The sequence below is a fragment of the Neovison vison genome, chromosome 1 (assembly GCF_020171115.1).
Source record: "Neovison vison isolate M4711 chromosome 1, ASM_NN_V1, whole genome shotgun sequence".
NCBI lineage: Eukaryota > Metazoa > Chordata > Mammalia > Carnivora > Mustelidae > Neogale > Neogale vison.
In genome coordinates this window covers 223915002-223932358 of record NC_058091.1, presented here as the reverse complement: position 1 = coordinate 223932358, position 17357 = coordinate 223915002, and the positions used below count along the sequence as shown (strand labels likewise).

Below are 17357 nucleotides of genomic sequence, written 5' to 3'. Positions count from 1 at the left end.
AAATATTAAAAAAAAAAAAAGAATGGGAACAACAGCCCAGACTCTCAACATTTTCTGAATTTCATAGTCGGTTCTTAAAGTCCCTATCATTTGATGACACTCTGTCAGAGATGAAATGTAACAAAAGAAAAAAGTACATTTCCTCACATTTTATGGTTTTTATTACTATTGTTTTGGCAGCTCAAGAATACCAGCCATCTGGTTTCTCTGGAGAGACTTAAGAGTGGTAACTGTGTGGTCCACTGTGAAAACCATCCTGAACGGAAAGCAATGAAAATCTCCCTGACCCCACTAGAGCCAAAGATTAGGGAGCAAGGGAGAGAGAAGGTGAGAGAGAGAAAGAGAATTCAAGGTCAGGCAAAGGCAAAGTAAAGACAAAAAGCAAAGAAAACAGATGCCTCATTTTTCTGGTATTTTACCAGTTAATAAGTTCATTCATAAATCTTAATTATCTTATTCCTTTAAAATAAAAGCTCTATTTTATGAATCATAATAGTTTATAAATGTCCTCTTACTTCTCCCTCACACATTTGAAAAAGTCATTAGAAACAGCTGGATAAGTCGGACTTCTACTTAACTGTCTTCTGTTTCATACAATTTAAAAAAACAGAAGTATGAAATCTAATACTAGATATAATTTTTCCCCTTATTCTCTACCTGCAAAACAATGAACAACCCAATCACATGTTTTGCCTTGAGTAAAAGTCCAGTAACATTTGTTAAGTAGGTACTATAGAAAAGAGTTTTTCTGGGTGCCTGGGTGGCTCAGTCTCTGCCTTCGGCTCAGGTCATGATCTCAGGGTCCTGGGATCGAGCCCCGCATCAGGCTTTCTGTTCAGTGGGGAACCTGCTTCCTCCTCTCTCTCTCTGCCTGCCTCTCTGCCTACTTGTGATCTCTGTCAAATAAATAAGTAAAATCTTTTTTAAAAAAAAGAGTTATTCTAAATATCTCCAGATATTATCCTGTTTAATCTCAGCATGAGGTTAGGAGGAATTGGTTATATTGTGAGAAGTACACTTGAATATGGGGAATCTTTTGCCATAAGATGTTAATTTAATAGTGGTACACAAGACTGAGTAAAAGGAGAAGTGAGTAAAAAGATGGAATATAAGGTAATATAGGAAGCTGGAACAATCATGCAATCATGAATTAAAGGCATGAACTAAAACCTAAAATTGGAATGTGGGAAATTAAAAAAAAAAAATAGGAAGAGCATATATGAGAGACCTAGAGGTAGAGCAATAGGGTTTGGCAACCAGGGAGAGCTGGGAAAGAACCACAAAATAAGCTAGGAGTTAGCCATTCACATGGATCTGGTTTAGTACAAAGCTAGACGTCTAGTATCAGCAGATAACTCAAAAACTGAGCTGCTTGACAGTTTAAGAATACCTGTTCTAAAATCGCTAGTATAATTTTAGCTGTATTAACTATTCTAGACTTTATTTACCTTGCTGACATCATTGCCCTCACTCCTATCACTTGTTATCTTACTTCTTGAATAAAAAAATTATCAGGCATAAATTCTCTCCTGTTTGTCAAAGCTTCAATAGTGAAGGATTCTACATATTCTTAGAGGCAATGGTGAAGTGGAGGAAATCAGAGCAACCGCCAGACCTTGAAGGGACCCTTATGTTTGATTTCCCATTCTCTTGATTTCAAACCATGCCAAAGGTGGTGATGGAGGAAGCCAGGCCAGAAGAGACCAAAAAAGAGGTCATATATAGACTAGTGTAAAGGCAGCTCAAACTCCAAGGCTACTCTCAGCAGGTACCACTTACAGCTTCCAATTCCATGCAATTTCATTTGGTTCCCAGGTAGCAGATTCTCCAGCACAAGTGTGCTTTCATTTTAACTGTTGACCTGCGGCATCAACTGACCTGTGGCATCAATATGCCCTGTGGCACATAACTCTCGAATGAAATCACTGACAGGTTGATCCTCATACAATAGCCTCCTTTCTTCCCAAAGCTGGATTCTCTCTACCTCTTCATATGTGTCCCTTCATCTCCTGTCTCACAGAAAGTCTCCACCTCAGATCTCAATTCTTCAACCTCTTGCCTTCTTTAAGACCTCGCTCCTTCAGTGACCCCCTCATTCACAAGAATCTTCAGTTCTTCCTGCCTTCAATCTTTCTTCTTTGTTGCTTCCATTTTCCCAGTCTCTAGAGACATACTTGGGGCTCCTTTCATCTGAAAAAAAAAAAGACATGTTTATGTCTCTCATGACAGCACAGCACAGCCTATTATGTTAGCTAGCATTCCTCATGCAATGCCTGCACCACCTCTCTGTGTCCCCACACCTCTTACCCCAGAGCTGCTTTCTTTCCTTTTAAGACTAAAATTAGGACATCTGAGTGGCTCAGTCAGGTAAGCATCTGCCTTCAGCTCGGGTCATGATCCCAGGGTCCTAGGATGGAGCCACTCATTGGGCTCCCTGCTCAGCGGGAAGTCTGTTTCTCCCTCTGCCTCCCCGCCCCCCACTCGTGGGCTCTGTCTTCTCTATCCCTCTCTCAAATAATGAACAAAACCTTAAAAAAAAAAAAAAAGACTAAAATTGAATCCTGGACATTTATCAAAGGCCTGTTTCTTCCCTCCCAAAGTAGCACCTTCTGTTCTTCAATTCCCTATTTCTAGTCTATTCCAATCTTCCCCCATCTCCCAATGTGGGTTCCTCTCCAACACCATTTTTCACACTCAGCCCATCTCCCAGGCCTCTCAGCGCTTTCTTTGCAGCTCTGTGTTATTAATCATTACTGTTTCAGTCCTTCCTCCATTATACTCATCTAAGCTATTCTACTGCAGTAGCCATCTAAATATGCTAGAGAATTCTTTTTTTATTTTTAAGATTTTTATTTATTTATTTGGCAGACAGATCACAAGTAGGCAGAGAGGCAGGTAGAGAGAGAGGAGGAAGCAGGCTCCCCACTGAGCAGAGAGGCTGATGCGGGACTCGATCCCAGGACCCTGGGATCATGACCCGAGCTGAAGGCAGAGGCTTTAACCCACTGAGCCACCCAGGTGCCCCTGCTAGAGAATTCTTAAATAATCTCATGTAGTAATATAGGAAAGTTCCTTGGCCATTTGTCGTCTTATTGTTATCTACTTACATGTATGAACACACGAGCTTGGAAGACTGTCATTGGAAAAGCATGGTACAGATAATTTCATTTCCCTTGGGACAAATTATACATGTAATACCCATGGTAATACACCAAATCACAAGGTATTCATTCTATAGTCCCCATTTCAATTGTCCAAATGAAAAAGGAAAGTCATCATTGTATCTCATGATTCCAGTCAACTTAGTCAACTTTCTGTCTGCTTCTGGTCTGGCTTGTTCCTCCACAACCTTTAGCATAATCCAAAATTGAAAGAATGGGAAATAAAATTTGCAAGTCAGAAACTTCCTTAGGGAGACATGTAGTGCAGATTTTGAGAGCCTAATGGGGAAAGCATAACGAAAGAAAAGGAGACCTCAAAGAAAGCAAAAGCCATTGAAAATCAATTGTGTCTATTTTATAATTTTCCCAAAGACCCAAAGATGTGGCTCAGGGGCATTGTTGTGAACGCACTCTATAAAACTAAAGCCAGAGCAAAACTAAGTCTCTGAACTAAGGCATCAGTGATGGGCACAAGGCTTCCTCCTGGCTGCCCAGTATTGTTCAGAATATACAAGGAAGATGTGACATCTTGGCCTAAGTTCATCTCTTCCCAGCAGGTTCATGACCTTGACCAAAATGAAGAGCAGCTGGTAGTCACCTCATTTATCTAGTGCAGCCTCACTGATGGGATAGTTTATATTTTATTTTGATACATTGATCAGAACATACTAACTTCTGCACAAACAACCTAAAAATAACCTTAGTTTAATTAAATTAAACTCAGCTTTCATTTCTGTTAGTATCAGAGTCAAAGCCTGGTTGGTGGAGAGGGGGATTGGGGAGACTGATCTACCTAGAGAATTAGAGATCCAGCTCTTTACAAATGCGACCTCATACTCCTCTCTGACCAGGGAGTCCTCTTCATTTACCTACCAAATGAGAAAAGAAGATCATTCGGGAGTTCTTTACAGTCAAACCTCAAAGTGGTGATATCAGTCTGAACATATTTTATTAGCCTGACCCATCCTGATAGTCACACCCTACAAAGAAGACTGGAAAATGTAGTTTAGCTATGTACTTAGGAAGAAAAGGTTTTAAATATTGACGACCACAAGTGTGCTCTGATACATTATTAAACCATAATAAGATGTTTTTACAACCAAAAGAAAGCATGAACACTAATGTTAACGTCATCAATGATTATCTGGTTGTTTCTAGAATTGTGGTGACCCACTCAGATCCTTTACAGTAACTAAAATTCATTAGGATGTTTCTTACACCTCCATGCATGGTCAATCCCTCCTAAACCTTAAACAACCTGTGCATGTTCATAAATAGGACATCATTACACATTTGCAATGTGGTATCAAAACTGGACAGAGCTATAACAGAAACAGAAAACTATAGACCGATATCCCATATAAATATAGATATAAAACCCTCAAAAATACTAGCAAATCCATTCCAGCAACATATAAAAAGAATTATAGATCATGACTAAGTGAGATTTAGTCCAAGAATCTAAGGTTGGTTTCACACCTGAAAACAAATTAGTGTAATACACCATATCAATGGAATAAAGCAAAAAAATGCACATAATCATCTTAATTGATCAAGAAAAAGCATCTGATAAAAACACTCAACAAAGTAGGAAAATAAGGAAATTTCCTCAACCTGATAAAGCACAGCTATAAAAAACCCAGAGTGAACAACATACAAAACCGTGAAAGCCTGAGTGCTTTCCCAACATGACCATCTTCTGGTAAGATTCTAGCATCCGGCATAGAGAAAAAACTTCCACAACCCAATAACAACAAGACCATCTGAGTTTAAAAGTGAGAAAAGAACTTGAATAGCTATTTCTCTAGATAGGATATGCAAATAGTCAACAAGCACATGAAAAGATGCTCAATATCAATGGTTATTAGAGAAAGGCAAACAAAAACCACAAAGAGAGAGCACCACCGACAAACTAAGATGGCTACCATCAAAACACAGATAATAACAAGTCCTGGCAAGGAGACATTGGAAGGGACCCTTTTACATAGTTGGTAGGAATGCAGAAAAGCAGAAAGTTGCAGCCACTTTGGAAAACATTTTTTAAGTTCCTTAAAATCTTAAACATATGGCTGGCACATGACTCAGCAATTCTACTCCTTGCTTTATATCCAAGATTATGAAAACATTCCCACGCAGGAATTTGTACACAAATGTTCACAACAGCATTATCCATAATAGCCAAAAAGTGCAAACAACCCAAATGTTCATTAATGGATGAATTAATAAAATGTAGTAAAGCTATAAAATTAAATATTATTTGGCTATATAAATATACCTAATACATCTATATATACATTTTTGCATATATTTTATATATATAAATATACCTAAAATATATATAATATATATATTTCATATATGTAAAAGTACCTAAAATATCTAAATATACCTAACATAACATGGATAACCTTTAAAACATTATGCTAAGTAAAATAAGCCCTTTACAAAAGACTATATATTATATGAAATGTTCTTAATGGGCAAAGTCAGAGACAGAAAGTAGATTAGTAGTTGCCTGGGGTTCTGGGTTTAGTGGGAAATAAGGAGCACCTGTTAACAGATTGGCACTTACTTGGGGGAATAATAAAAATACTCTAAAATGAGGGCACCTGAGTGGCTCAGTGGGTTAAAGCCTCTGCCTTTGGCTCAGGTCATGATCCCAAGGTCCTGGGATGGAGCCCCACATCCGGCTCTCTGCTCAGCAGGGAGCCTGCTTCCTTCTCTCTCTCTGCCTGCCTCTCTGCCTACTTGTGATCTCTATCTGTCAAGTAAATAAATAAGATCTTTTAAAAAAATTTAAAAAAAAACTCTAAAATGGATTGCAGTATGGCTGCCCAACTCTGTGAATGCACTAAACCCCTTGGTGGGTTTAGTGGGTTAATGAAAAGAATGTGAATTATATCTCAATAGATCTGTTTTCAAAATAAAACTAATATACAACATAGCAAGATGTCAGTGGTAGCAGAGTAGGATGTTAAATTCGGCGTGACTTGGCTTGCCAAGCTAATTCTTTTGTTTGTTTGTTTGTTTGTTTCCACTATGTACAGTATATGCCAGAGTCTGGGGATTATAGGACTATATGACACTAGTAAGACCCCTTTCAGGGCTTCACATGACCTCACCCCAAACAGGCTAAATACAAATATTTTCAACCTAAATGAGTCTGCTGTCAAGAACTGAGAAAATTCTAGAATTTGAGCACACAAATCCTTAAATCTTCAATTTCCTGGTATTTACCCTTTATACCCTGGAAATTTACCCTTTATAGATTTCATAGTAAATTGTATCAGATTTAAGATTTATTTCTTCAAGTGCTCATTTTCACCAACCCTCAACCTCTGGTAACTTTTTCAAGACGTCTACTTAAATGTTACTTTATCTGTGGGCCCTTCCTTGAGCATCCTATAAAAAATAGGAACACTAGTGGTGCCAGGGTGGCTCAGTCAGTTAAGTGTCTGCCTTTAGCTCAGGTATGATCCCAGGTTCCTGGAATAGAGCCCTGCATAGGACTCCTTTCTCAGTAGGGAGCCTGCTTCTCCCTCTCCCTCTGCCTGCTGCTCCCCTGCTTGTGCACTTGCTCATTCTCTGTCAAATAAATAAATAAAATTCTTTTAAAAATAGGAACACTCTTCCCTCCATCTCAGGACATGCTATATATCATATACTTTTTTCCCCATAATGCTGATCACCATCTGATATATCAGTATGTGGGGGGGGGTTGTTAATTTTTTCTTTCCTTCTCTGGAATGTAAACTTCTTAAGGCATGAGACTGTATTGGCTAGCCTTTTCAGCATGACAAATGACCTTCAAATTTTAGTGCCTTAAAATAACAACCATCTATTTTGTTCACAAGTCTGTGCTTTGACAATTTGGTAATAAATGAAGGTGGGAGGCTTCTCTGGAGTTAGCTGTGCTCACTTTTGCATCTGTAGTCAGCATCTGAGTCACTTGAGGTCTGGCTCATCCATAATGGCCCTGGCTAGGATGAATCTTCTGGTGGTCTCCAGCAAGTGAGCCCAGGCTTGTTTACCTGGTGGTTGTGCAGAATTCTGAAGGAGCATGTGGAAAAGTGCAAGGCCTCATACGCTGCATGGTCACATCAATCTGGCATGTTTTATTGGTTAAAGCAAGTCACAAGGCCAGCCCAGCGAGAAAGCCTCCAGACCTTTGTAGGAGAAGCCAAAAGTCACATCGCAAAAAAAAAAAAAGTGCACACATGGAGGGCAGTAACTGTGGTTACTACCACAGACACTTCATCTGCTTGGTTCACTGTTGTCTTTGAAGCACGTGGAACAGTGTCGGGCCCACAGATAGTCCTGAAATTTTTTTTTTTAAGATTTTATTTATTTATTTATTTGACAGACAGAGATCACAAGTAGGCAGAGAGGCAGACGGGGGTGAGGGGAAGCAGGCTCCCTGCTGAGCAGAGAGCCCGATGCGGGGCTCAATCCCAGGACCCTGCGATCATGACCTCAGCCGAAGGCAGAGGCTTTAACCCACTGAGCCACCCAGGTGCCCCGGTAGTCCTGAAATATTAGTTGAACGAATGAATGAATCATCTGCCCACTATTACTGAACAAGAGGCTGTCCCAGAAACTGCCCCTTCTCCATTGCAAATCCTTACAGTGCAACATCTGCTTGCAAGAACCCACATTGTGAATATTTGCAACTGGAGTTCTGTCTCTCCTGTTCTGTTCAAGTTACAATCAGCTTCCACTACTGCTTTCTCTCTTACTGGTTCTCATAACGTCACCCTAATTATTCCCAGAAACGGTGAAGCATACTAGATTTCATAAAATGCTTCTCATCCAAGTTTCAAAACACTTCCTCCTCCATCTCCACAGCTATACAACCTGTAAGATAGGTGAGTCCTATGGTCTACTCCTTCCCTGTTCCTCCTCCCAGCCAGCCTCTTTCCCCCTCTTTCTTCAAACTTGAATACAAGGGAGACACATCGGAACAACCAATTGCCAGTGTAAGACATCTCCTTGAAATCTGCCCTGCAGAACTTGCCAAAAGCTGGACAATTGTGCAGTGTTACAGATAGGCCTCATAGAAATGACTGGATCATTTACTGAAGTGTCTGGGGACCCAACTTATTCCCCCATCCCTGCCACTGCCACAAAGCACAGTGAGATGGAAAAGAGAAGTAAGTCACTTTATACTCTAACCTCCTGGATCTAGATTTCCTAGGAATATCTGGTTTCAGGATGTTTCAGGATCAAACAGGTCTGCCATGGTTCTTTTTTTTTTTTTTTTTAAGATTTTATTTATTTATTCGACAGAGAGAGATCACAAGCAGGCAGAAAGGCAGGCAGAGAGAGAGAGAGAGGAGGAAGCAGGCTCCCTGCTGAGCAGAGAGCCCGATGCGGGACTCGATCCCAGGACCCTGAGATCATGACCTGAGCCGAAGGCAGCGGCTTAACCCACTGAGCCACCCAGGCACCCCTGCCATGGTTCTTGATAACTGGACTTGAAGAGGAAAGTGGATTGGGACACCTGGGTGGCTCAATCAATTAAGCATCCATTAAGCCTTCAGCATAGGTCATGATCCCAGAGTCCTGGGATAGAGTCCCACATCCAGCTCCTTGCTCAGCAGGAAACCCGCCTCCCCCTCTGCCTGCTGTTTCCCCTGCTTGTGTACTCTCTCTCTCTCTAACAAATAAATAACATCTTCAAAAAAAAAAAAAGAGAGAAAAGTGGATTATTCTGCTCTCCACTGGGTCAACTGGACAGACTCAGTCTTCCAGGCTTCATGTGTCCTTAACATACTGCCCATCTGCCCATCATGGTATGTTGGGTTACCCTTCTTGAAAGCCTGCTGTAGTATCTTGGATCTGTGGCTCTCCCCAAAATACAGTATGTTCCACAAAGAGAAAATAAAAGTGTATCAACAACCAGGGTATTGATCCAAGCATTGTTCTCTGAGGATCATTCCTCACATACTCTCCCAAATGACAAACTGTTCAAATGCTGTGACATGTATCAATACTTTCCCAGAAGGCCCCTGCCATCTGGGCTGGAAATTCTCTTAGCAGAGAACAAAAGCCTTTTTATATTTACAGATTAAGCTAAAAACAAAACAAAACGAAAAGAAGACGACGACCCAGAGGAGATTAATTGTTTTAATCTTGATTTCCCCTTTTCTGTCATTTGCTCCCAACTCCAAGTTTCTTCAGCATCTTCAACTTCCTCCCTCCTATCCTATTCAGACACCAGGTCCGCCAGATCATTCTTTGATGTCTAACTCATCTTCCATTCCTTCTGCTGAATCCCACAGTCAGGCCTTCATTGTTTCACTCACATCATTGAAATCAGCTCCAAACAGAACACTTCTGTCCTCGTTCTTAGTGATCTACACTGACTAAAACTCTAGTTCGAGCTTTTTAACCTGGAATTATAATGATCCCACATATGATCTCTAGAACTCTCTTCTATACCTACCCGTTGCTATAGGAATCTTCTACTTTGGCTGAGGTGCTCTAATTGGCATTTCTGAAAGGATTTGTTGCCCCAAATTTAAACGGTGTATTGTGTGAAAATCACTTGGCAAAGCCTTAAACATTACATAAGTATGAATTATTCTGTCTTGTACCTACCCTCAATCAATCTTTTGTCAATAGTTATTAATAGTCATTAATGGTTCTCTCCCTATTCATAAGTGCCCTTACTCTGTCAAAACATTCTTCCTCTAATCTAGTTACCCCAACTGCCATTTCTCTGACTTTATAGGTTCATCTTTTCTTTCTCTTCCCAGACCTTTCTGATACAACACATAGGAAGCCGTGAACCTGCATCTTTTTCCAAGAGCTCCACCTCCTCAACCAACCCAGGCTACCAGCATTCATCAATGCAGTCAGAAATTTCATCGCATGCCCCCACTTGACAAGAAGAAGGGATCAAGTTGTCTTTGGCATCTCATAAAGTATATCTGCCTTTTCATACCACCCCCATCCATGTGTCCACAGCTCAGTCCTGGATGCTTTATGCAGCTGTTCCCTACCTAAACTTTCCTACCCACCCCCAGCTCACAGAAATCTTTGTCCCCTGAATTCTTACACAGCCAAACTCTTGTGACTTGTCCTGTGGAATGATACTAATATTCTACCATTAGTATTCCTTCAGCCTTCGTAGCTTGTTCTTATACACCCCAATGGGTTGGAAACTCCTTCAAGGTGACAAAAGTATCTTATATTAATTTGTAGACCCATATTTCAACATTATTTAATGAAGCCTGACACACAGCGGCTCCTAATTTGTTATCCAGGCTTGTTAGGCACACTGGAAGTGAATGATAACTGTTTTCCTTCTCAGTTTGAGTGTTGAGAGAAACTTGGGAAGGCCTGCAGAAAACAAAAAGCCATTCTCCCCTTGGAAGAAATAGATGCCAGCACAGAGAACAAGGGCCAAGAAGGAAGATCCCAGAATCTAAAAGACAACTATTCCAAAGGCATCATTTTACTCAAGGTGAGGGACACATAAATAGAACAGTTTTCAAATGAGAAATTCTAGACAGCTTTTCTTCTCCCCATTCCCCTGTCTTTACTCTTCATTATTGGGAGAACATGAATATACATACATTGTCTGTACAAGGCTGCCTGCCGCTTCAGAGAGCTCTCTTCTGGGGCCAAAATAGCCCTGACCTCTGTGTTCCCTGTGGGGTGTACTGGGCATACCCTGCAGTCATCATTCTGATACCAGATAGCAGTGGAATTAACAAACACAACCTGGGAAACAAGAGGCATTGCTGATGATTCCAGCCAGGGAAAAGAGAGCATAAAAATTAATTTTAACATAGTAATAGATCCCCACTATCAACTGAGCCCCAGACAGAAAGGAAAATGCCCCTCCACTTTTAATTGAGTGACAAACACCAAAACAATGACTTGCTTTACTTGAAACCAGGGGAGGCGATTTTCTTTTAGCTGCAAGTTGTGGGGAAAACAGAGGAGGGGCATCAAACTATCCACTGCTTTAAAAACACAAGATGTGGTTGTGTTTCTTGTTGCTTTCATCAGAGGCTGTATTTCTCTTCTGCATGTCCTCAACCCTGTCCATATTAATTAGAAAGATGTCTAAGTCTTAACCATAGGTGTCAGTCAGGGAAAATTCATGGTTTCATGGCTAAGTGATGAGATGTGACCTTCTCTTTTCAAAGACAGGATTTTTTTTTTAAAGAAATCATTCATTTAGAATGAGTTTCAGTACTAAAAACTAAATTATTTCCCTAAGTGTCACATCCCTGATCTTTATAACAGAATCTTCCCCTGATGATTGTATTTTTTTAACTTTAATTTTTAAATAATACAAATAAAGACAAGTAGACAGTAATTCCAATTAAAATAAAGATGCATGTGTTACTGATATCAGTTTATTGTAGCATTACCATTAATGAAGTCCTTTATTGTCACAGAGAAAAGTGAAGGTCAATTTTGATGCATATATATACTTTGTCTTAATACAAAGATTAAAAGAAATAAAAAGCATCAGGGGCTGCTGACTGCTATGCACTTATTCCCCAAATTTCTCTATTGCCTTGGCAATTATACCCCAATTGGATGCTCCTTCCTCATTTTCATGTAATTCCTCCAAAGTAGGAAGAATAAATGTCCAAAAGCCATTCCCATGCAGTTCTGTAAGAGACACAAATAAATGGAAGACTCAAGACTTTGAATATAACACTTGCTGGCCAAGGCATAATTTGGATAAACAAATTTTGAGCTAGAATTATTTTACATATATAATTTGTTCTAAAATTAAGGAAGACACACAGAAAAGTGCATTTTTTTCCATACAGGTGTACTGAAATAATTGCAAGCAAAAAAAAAAAAAAAAAGAAGAAGAAGAAGAAAGAAAGAAAAAGAAAAAAAGAAAGAAAGAAATTGAATTTTCAAATAATAATTTTTGGACTGAAGAAGTCTACCTTAGTCCCTTATTCACCATTACATATGCATGAACAAACCAGCCACTGACTGTCCAGAGTTCTACTATATCTTAACTGGATATGATGCTTATTCTTAGTTTCAGTTAGAGAAAAAGATACCAAATGGAGGCTTTGTTCTGTTGACAAACAAGAAAATGGCTTCGGTGATAGTGCTGTCTTTTCACCTTCTTAATCCTAAACGCAAGTGAACACTCCATTGGCAACTTTTGCAACACTGTTCTCAAAACAGCGACGCAATCATTCAAAAGGTCCAGTGGAAAGGAGAGAGGAGAAAAATCAATAACTTTGTGCAATTACTGGAAAACACAAACGTTAGTCATCAGAAAATTAGAGGCTACATCTAACTTACACACCTCTTGATTCCAGTCCTGTGGATGGAAATTTACATTCAAAAGGAGCACCAAAATAACTTCCCTTCTGGGGGCAGTAAAGATTCTAACTGGTTTCTCAGCAGAAGTGGCAAGGTTGAAAGAATAACTTTTGTGGGGGAGAAAGCTTGGAGTGCTCCATATATTCAAATGGCAAGAAACTGGTTTGTCTTACACCTGTGGCTCACATCAGGCCAAGCAGCAAACATAATAACCCTGTACAAGAGTCTCAGGAACTCCTCAGCGAGAGCACCCCTAACTAGTCTTTGGGGCCCTATTATTTAAAGTAACTCCCTGTGAGGTCACATACAAAGCCTATCGGGACCCATCTCATTGGAAGCCTGGAATTCCTATTTGGAAAGCAAAGTCCTGGTAACTATGTGTGCTGGACTTCCTACAGAACAAATCCCGTTTAATGTTAGGACACGCTTAACAGAAATAGTCTATCCGAAAAGACAGAGGTATCTAGGAGGAAAGTCTGCGTCCTTTGGATGAAACTGCCCTTTCGGGTTCCACGAGGAGCGCCACCTGCAGCCGGGGCCGCGCGCACTGACGTCTCCTCCCTCTTAAACGCCCGACACCACCCTCTTTGGCTTCCCGGGTCCCGCTCATCCCGCCGGAGCTAGCTCCGGCTTCGGCAACCCCCGTGGTTTATCCGCCCTTCTGCGCGCCCCTCGGCGTAAACGGAGGGATGGCTTTAGTTCGGTAGACTTTCTCGCGCGCGCGCCGGGAGCGCAAGCCACACAGCCGCTGGCTGCGGAGGCGCCGGGCTGGTAGGCGGCCGGGAGACCTGAGCACGTACGCCTTGTTGGTCCGCACAGCCCGCGGTAGGTAAGTCGCGGCGCCGCAACGTGCAGACGCGCAGGGAGCCTATACAAACCGAAGTCTGTTTTCCCTTTCCACTGATTGTCAGTTTCTTTGGTGAGTGCTGACGCCAAGGCAAGCACGGATAAAAATCGTTCCACACTCCCTCCTCGCTCTCCCCCACTGGCCCAGCCTTGCTTGTACTTACAAGTGCACTCTAAGAGACAGCTTCTGGCCACTTGTTTGGAGTCCCGGAAGACAGAGCAGGGGCTGTGCGCGGAAGAGATACTCTGCAAGTCTACACGGGGGGGCGGGGATTCCCAGGAAAACCACAGTCACTGGGAAAAACAGACCTTCCAGCTTTTCCCGACTAGCAAACCTAGGCATGAAACTGGGGAGGAAAAGTGAGTTTCTAGGGTAGGATGGCGGGGCAGGTTTGGAAATCGGGAATGAAGCAAATTCCTGAATCTTAAATCCAAGTTCTAGCTGTGGGGCGATCATGTGGGAGCGGTTTAGTGGGCGCGGTGGCTGCGTGTACTGTTTATTTTTCTGTGTAGATTTTTTTTTTTTTTTTTTTTTTGCCTTGAATGGCTTAGGCTTAAACTTCCGCCGCGAAGATTTGGGGTGCGGAAGAGGGAGGAGGCAAGTGCAGAGTTCAGAACTGATTCTGAGGCCAAAGGCTGAGCCAAGATCGTTTATCACGGAGCGGGGAGTTTCCCACCCCCTTCAGACCTCTCTCTGGGGCTCTTTGCACAAAGCGCACTCCCTCCGAGCGGGGTATTGGGCGACGGAAGTGGAGGGACGAGGTCTGGAAGCGGGGACCCCAAGCAGCGGAGAAAGTCAGAGGAAATTAGCGAGCTATCAGAAGTGTTGATTCAAGAAGACTGGAGGAGGCAGAGAGGATGGGGCGGGCCTACTCGCCGACTACTCCACCATCATCGGCGGCAGAATTTGCACTTGATGATCTTCTTAAAAGCGTTTTGGAAGTCTTTGTTGAAGTAGGCGTAAATGACAGGGTTGAGCAGAGAGTTGGAGTAGCCCAGCCAGTTGATTATGGCTCCCAGCAGGGTGGGCATGTGGCAGCTGCTCTCACAGAAGGGCAGGACCAGGGCCACGATGAAAAAGGGCAGCCAGCAGAGGATGAATGTGCCCATGATGATGCCCAACGTCTTCACCGTTTTCCTCTCCCGGGCCAGGGCCATCTTGCGCTTGGCCTCAGCGTTGCGCTCATTCTTCTTCTCGAAGGAGGCGGGGGTGCAAGGGATAGCACCCGCCTCGCTGGGCAGCGGCAGGTGCTCTTTGGAGTTGCCCACCCTGTGCACTTCAATCACCTCCAGGGCGGCGCCATCCTCACCCTGCCTCACCGCGCCGTTGGTGCACAGAGTCCCCACTGCCTTGTTCTCCACACCCTGCCTCCATTCTCTGCTCCCCGGATCGCCGTTCACGCTCTTCTTGGGCTGCGGGGCCGCCGACACCCCAAAGCGGGTGTCCGCTCCCTTCTTCTCCACCTTCTTGACTGTTTTGCGGATGCGGAAGCGCGCAGCTCGGAAGATGCGCCCGTAGAGAACCAGCATGAGCAGCAGCGGGATGTAGAAAGCGCCAAAGGTGGAGTAGATAGTGTAGCCGTGGTCCTTACTAATCGTGCACGCGTCGGGGTCGGAGCGGTCTTCGGGGGTGCGCCAACCCAGCATGGGCGGGATGGAGATAAGGAAGCCAATAAGCCAAGTGAGCGAGATGAGCGCAGCGGCGCGCCGGGGCGTCCTCTTGTTCACGTAGTCAATGGGGTCCGTGATGGCCCAGTACCTGTCCAGTGCAATGGCGCACAGGTGCAGGATGGACGAGGTGCAACACAGCACGTCGAGGGCGATGAATAGGTCACAGGTGACCTGCCCCAGAGTCCATTTGTTGAGCACCTGGTAGAGCGCAGCCATGGGCAGCACCAGCACCGACACCATGAGGTCGGTGACAGCCAAAGAGCCGATGAGATAGTTGGCCACATTTTGCAGGGAGCGCTCCAGGGCGATGGCGGCCACCACGCACGCATTGCCCAGCACCGCGCAGAAAATGAGCGTGCCCAGCAGCAGTGAGGTGATCACTTGGTAGCTGAAGGTCACGTCGGAGATGCCAGTAGCGTTGCCGCGTGTCCCGAAGGGACCCTCGGACAAGGTGGTGTTGTTGCCCTGTCCGGGGTTGAGCACATCCATGCCTGCGCGGCCGGCGGGGGGGAGGGGGAGGGGAGAAAGTGCTACGTTAGGATCCCCCTCGCCCCTCCCCCTGGGGTCTTCCACCCCTCTCTCCTGGGGAGTTTCAGGTGGAGGGAATGCAGGGACTCAAGCAAGAAGTTCTTACTGCTCAGGCGAGGGCATCTCCGAGGAGCAGCTTCCAGGCGCTCCCTGGGCTCCCTTGGTCCAGCAGGCTCAGAGACTCCAGCTGGGAAAGGAGTTCGCCAGAAAAGAGCTTCGGGACCTCTGGGCGTTGGAGAGGTGGCTGGAACATCTGTTTCTCACTGTCCATTTTACTTTGCCTCTGCCCAACTGGCTGCCGGAGCCGGAGTCGGAGTCTCCCCACTAGCCAACAGTCTTCAATCTTAGAAGTATCTGGAATAGAGAAGCCTCATCCTCTAAGGTCACTCTGACTCTCCTCTTCCTGCTTCTCTCCCTATCCCTTTTCCACTCTCTCCTCCTGTCTCCTTTCTAGAAAGTCTCCCCCCCCCCCTTCAATCTCCCTCTTTCTTCTCACTCCCCTTTCCTTATCCTTCCTTGCGTCGCTCCGACAGCTCTGAGAGTGTCCCTCCCTCCCACGCTAACCCTCCCCTCCTAACACTTCCCCAACCCTGAGTGTCTCTTTCCTCTGGGTTCCCGCCCTCCTCTCCCACTAGATCAGCGTCCTTTCGTTCTAGCCCCTTTTGGTCGGCAGAGATTCAGAATTTGTTTCCACCGGATCTGCCGCCGGTCAGACCAATATTACAACGTATAACTCCGCCTCTCACCCAGCCAAACTCGAGAGGGGAAAAAAATCCTAACTATCCATTGCTTCCTATTTCTATCAAATTATTAAGTAGAGTTAGCAGCCGATATCAGCAACAGAGTGGCAATAGAAAATGAGAAAAGGAGCCACATGGAGTCTGAACGGAGAGGTAGACAGTCCTAGGTTCGTCTGTAAATTATTGTTAATTGATGGGAAGAAGACAAAGTGGTTCTTAGCTTTTTAAAGAAGCCAGCAATTTCATTATCTGACAGTCCAGCCTGACTCCCTTCGGGAGGATGTTGCCTGTGGCTTTATTTATTTATTTATTTTTAACCTTGGGTAATTAGGGTGGAAAGGAATTATAAAGGACGTGTCAATGGACAGTAAATAGCTGTGTATAAAAGTAAAGGGGAAAAGCTCAATTCCACATGCATTCTATACACATACATATACACATTCCTTTCCATTACCATTACCTTTTTAATATCAATAAATATTGCCACGTTTCATAGCTTTGTGACGAGTAAATGTAGGGAAGGGAATCTTTTGCCTGTATTCTGTAAATAAGGTTGGGCATTTTATATGGCTTTTGCTTCTTCTTCCCTGAGCCTGCAAACCTCTGAGGGAACTTGGTGGAATCCCTGGTCTCTGACCCGCAGTTTCTCTTAAGCGCCGATATCAGCTTCAGCACTTGGGACAGCTCTAGGCAATAAGGGCTTATATCGCCACCTTCCGGCAAATGCTTTGGAGAGCCACCTAGAAACCCTTGGCTTGCAGAAATTAAGCAGGTACAGAGGTGATCCCATAACTTCATGGAAGGAAAATAGTTATTAAAAGAAAAGTAACATTGAACTTTTTATTTCTTCTTCTGATTCACTCAAAAATTTCTTTTTTGCCCTCTTTTCCTCTTAATCTTATATATGGAGCCTATTCTATTCTCTAGCTCTTTTTGCAAGCCCACAGAACGGCCATTCAGAGGTTCTATCTGGGAATAAGGTATTAATAGACCTAGGCAAACATCTTCACCTGTGTTGGTTTTGTACTGACAAAGGCTGCTCTTCAGAACTCGCACATTTGCACACATTCACTAATGGGGGGGGGGAACAGTACTG

General features: G+C 43.5%; 1 protein-coding gene across 1 annotated transcript; it reads right to left on the bottom strand.

Moving 5' to 3' along the window:
* Positions 1-878: 878 nt before the first annotated feature.
* Positions 879-15482, bottom strand: HTR1A (5-hydroxytryptamine receptor 1A). Its single transcript, XM_044240724.1, has 2 exons — positions 13487-15482; positions 879-2190 (listed from the first exon to the last, which is right to left on the bottom strand). Exon 1 carries the CDS (start codon positions 15480-15482, stop codon positions 14214-14216), a length of 1269 nt encoding a protein of 422 aa, XP_044096659.1. The 3' UTR covers positions 879-2190; positions 13487-14213.
* Between the last annotated feature and the right edge of the window lie 1875 nt (positions 15483-17357).

Bases quoted from the DNA above. Each gene is read 5' to 3' on its own strand.
- HTR1A (XM_044240724.1), bottom strand. From the start codon at position 15,482: ATGGATGTGCTCAACCCCGGACAGGGCAACAACACCACCTTGTCCGAG.